At 57.7% G+C, this 3,154-nt stretch overlaps 1 protein-coding gene across 1 annotated transcript; it reads right to left on the bottom strand.

Annotated features, from left to right (window-relative positions):
* Window positions 1-407: 407 nt before the first annotated feature.
* Window positions 408-2,691, bottom strand: HOXB13 (homeobox B13). The gene is made up of 2 exons (XM_027445837.3): window positions 1,943-2,691; window positions 408-1,157 (listed from the first exon to the last, which is right to left on the bottom strand). The coding sequence occupies exons 1-2, from the start codon at window positions 2,541-2,543 to the stop codon at window positions 904-906; spliced, it is 855 nt and encodes a 284-aa protein (XP_027301638.2). The 5' UTR covers window positions 2,544-2,691; the 3' UTR covers window positions 408-903.
* Window positions 2,692-3,154: the final 463 nt, after the last annotated feature.

Raw genomic sequence — 3,154 nt, 5'->3', positions numbered from 1 at the left:
ACATGTAACTGTATGTATATAGGTGCGTATACAAACACGTGTGTATATATATATAGATATATCCACATAGCTGGTTACTATATTGCATGTATATACGTGCATACGTTTGGGTATCTGGGTATATATAAACACACGAACACCAATATCATATACGATAAAAGGTAAAATAAAGCATAATCCTAAATATGTGCATACCTATATGTATATTTTATATATAACAGCACAAAACGTATTACGTGCCTTCATAAATGTATGTATGTATGTGTACATGTTGTACACATGTACTGTGCATTCACGCAAAACCGCACGTTTATACCAATAAAAAAAAATCACGTGTGTTTCTATGTAACACACCTGGAGTATACACACACACCTGGAGTATACACACACATTTTGATACTTCTGCCTGTAGTTAAGGAAATTTTATTTTTATGCTCTAAGTACAGCTTTTCTTCTCTAAAGACCAAATTCCTTGTGAAATCCCCCACCCCTTCGCCCCCGGACAGCCCGCTCCTGCACGGAGGCGAGAGTTTGCGTGTTTGGGGTTAATTAAAGCAATTAATTTTTATTTTGTTTTGTTTTTTTTTTGAACGCCCAGACGATGCAGTTCAAACAAAAGCGGTGGGACATGGAGAGCACGATATCTATAGCGACGTTGTAAGGCGAATGGGCCCTCTGCATGCAGACCGGGCAGGAACGTTGTATCTTCTTAAGTTGCCCTCATTGGAGGCTGGGTTTAACTCCTCGGGAACAGAGCCGAGCGGTGCCCAACGCCCCGAGCTGCACCGGGCGGCGGGGATGGTGCGGCCCGCCCCGGGCGCCGCTCGCTCTCGCCGCTGAAGGAGCCGGAGTCCCCTTGCAGACGGGGACTCTTCGGGGCTGCTGTGCGGGGTGGCTGTGTCCTCACGGAGTGCTGCTGCTTTTGATTTTGGCGACGACTTTCTTCTCTTTCACCCGCCTGTTCTGGAACCAGATGGTAATCTGTCTCTCCGTGAGGTTGGTGGCGGCGGCGATCTTCCTCCTTTTGTCACGAGTGATGAATTTGCTGCTGGCGTACTCCTTCTCCAGCTCCTTCAGCTGCCCCTTGCTGTACGGGACCCTCTTCTTGCGTCCCCGGCGGAAGGAGCAGCCGTCGGAGGGCAGCTGCGTAGTGGCGTCTGGGCGCAGGGAGAGACGGGTCTGAGCGATGCCAGGACCGGGGGTTGGGTGGGCGGGCATCCCCACCCCTTCGCCCCTGGCACCCTTCTCCCACCGGCTTTTCCTCACAGCAGCTGCACCTTTTCCCTGCCTCCCCATTTCTTCCCTCGAGCCTCCCTATCTCCTGACAATTTATTTCCTAATGGAAGTCAGCTTTTTTTCTTCGCTAAATGTATTCATATCTGACTATTTTTTGGGGGGAGGGGGAAGGGGACACGACTTCATGTAACAGCAACCGACGTGAGAGAGCTGATGTGACGTGCACTGATTCAACGCGTGCTCGCTCCGCGGGTTCAGCGCGTAACGCGGGGCCGGTGAACGGCCGAGCAGGACCGGGGCAAGTTCACTCCCACCGCCGTGGCATGGGCAGCGGATGGGGGACATGGGCATGGCCCTCCTATTCTCAGAACCGCGTACACCCAGCCTTTAAACCAGCTCCGTTCCGTTGCTTGCGGACTGTGGCTGGCCCCCAGCTACCCGGATCGTTCCTGAACCAGGACGGTATCACCGATTGCCTCTGTTCTCAGAGGGCGATGAGTTGCAAAGAGCAGCAATCTAAATTGCTGGTTTTGAAGCCTACCTACCGACTAGAGTGGAATCGCTCACGAACAAGCTTTACTGGAGCTGCAGCAGCAGCTCCCCAGGAGGTTATCTGAAGCTGTGATCCTAGCTACCCGCACGCACGGCGAGCACCCCACACCTCCCCGCTCCCAGCCCTTCCGCAGCTCCAGCCCAGGGACTTTACCTGCAAAGGCAGATTTCAGGAGGTACCCGGCCTGGCCCTGCTCTTTGGGGCAGCACATCTGGCCGCTCCAGCTGCCGCCCAGAGCCCAAGGCTGGTGGTAACCGTCCACGGGCAGCAGCGTCTCATGCCGTGCCTCCCCGGGGCCGCCCAGCCCTGGCACCACCGACACGTCCAGGTACCCGGCGACAGGCTGGTAGGGGGCCCCGTAGCTGGGGTAGAAGGCGAACTCCGCGGGACGGCTCTGGAAGTCCTCGCTGCCCGCGGGGGGGTCCAGGTACTTCTCGGGGGGGAAGGGGCCCTGGGCCGGGCCAGTTTTGAGGGCGCTGCGGGCGACGCGGCAGGAATAGTAGCCGCTGCCGAAGTATCCGTAGGGCAAAGGGGCGGAGGCGGCGGGGCCCGGCGGGGCTGTGGGGCCCGGCGGGGCGGCCAGGCACGGCTTGGCCGGCTCCTCCGCCGGGTAGCTGGGGTTCATCCCGGGGGGAGGCGAAGGGCCGCCGAGAGCCGGGGCGGGGGGCAGGCCCCTGCCTTGGCCGCCTGCGAAGCCCCCGGCTGCCAGGAGCCCCTCGAGGCCCGAGGGGGCGCGGGGCTCCGGAGGCTGCATGCGGGGCGGCGCGGGGGCCGGGGCATGGGGAGAAGCTGCTCGACAGCACCCGGGCGCTGTCCGAGGGGGGTCCCCGGATCTTTTTAAAAGGCTGTGAGCTGCCGAGAGCTGCCCTTCCCCGCCGGGCTGTCCTGACGCAATGGCCAGGGCCTGCCTCATTGGCTGCTGCTCGGGGGGAAAAGGACGGAGAAGGAAGGAAAAAAAACAAAACACCTCCCCCCCCCAATCCCTCCAGTCCTAATAAACCCTGGCTGCAGAAATAGCGAAAATACTTTTATTGCAATAGAAGGAGGCGGGAGGAACCCCCAAACACGTGACAGGTGGGTACACAGGAGGTGCCTCTTGCATCGTGCCCCCCCCTCCCCCCCCAAAAAAGTAGAGGGAGGAATTAAGGGGGGGGGGGAGTGGGAGGATCAAAACCAGTGAGGGGGAGTAGTCCTGGTAAAAAAATACAGGCTTAGATTAAAGCCATCTATCAGCGAGGTGTACCCTTCTTCCCACACAGGTCCGAGAGTTTCTGCCCTTGCAAAAACTCCAGCCTGACTTGGAGATACCTGAGGACCCCTTTGGGCCCTCAGCTTTGCTCTTCGTGAGGCTGTGGAGAACCAGCA

This window comes from Anas platyrhynchos, chromosome 28 (genome assembly GCF_047663525.1).
Source record: "Anas platyrhynchos isolate ZD024472 breed Pekin duck chromosome 28, IASCAAS_PekinDuck_T2T, whole genome shotgun sequence".
In the NCBI taxonomy this organism is placed as follows: domain Eukaryota; kingdom Metazoa; phylum Chordata; class Aves; order Anseriformes; family Anatidae; genus Anas; species Anas platyrhynchos.
The sequence above is the reverse complement of the archived record's forward strand: the minus strand, read 5'-3'. Positions and strand labels throughout refer to the sequence as shown.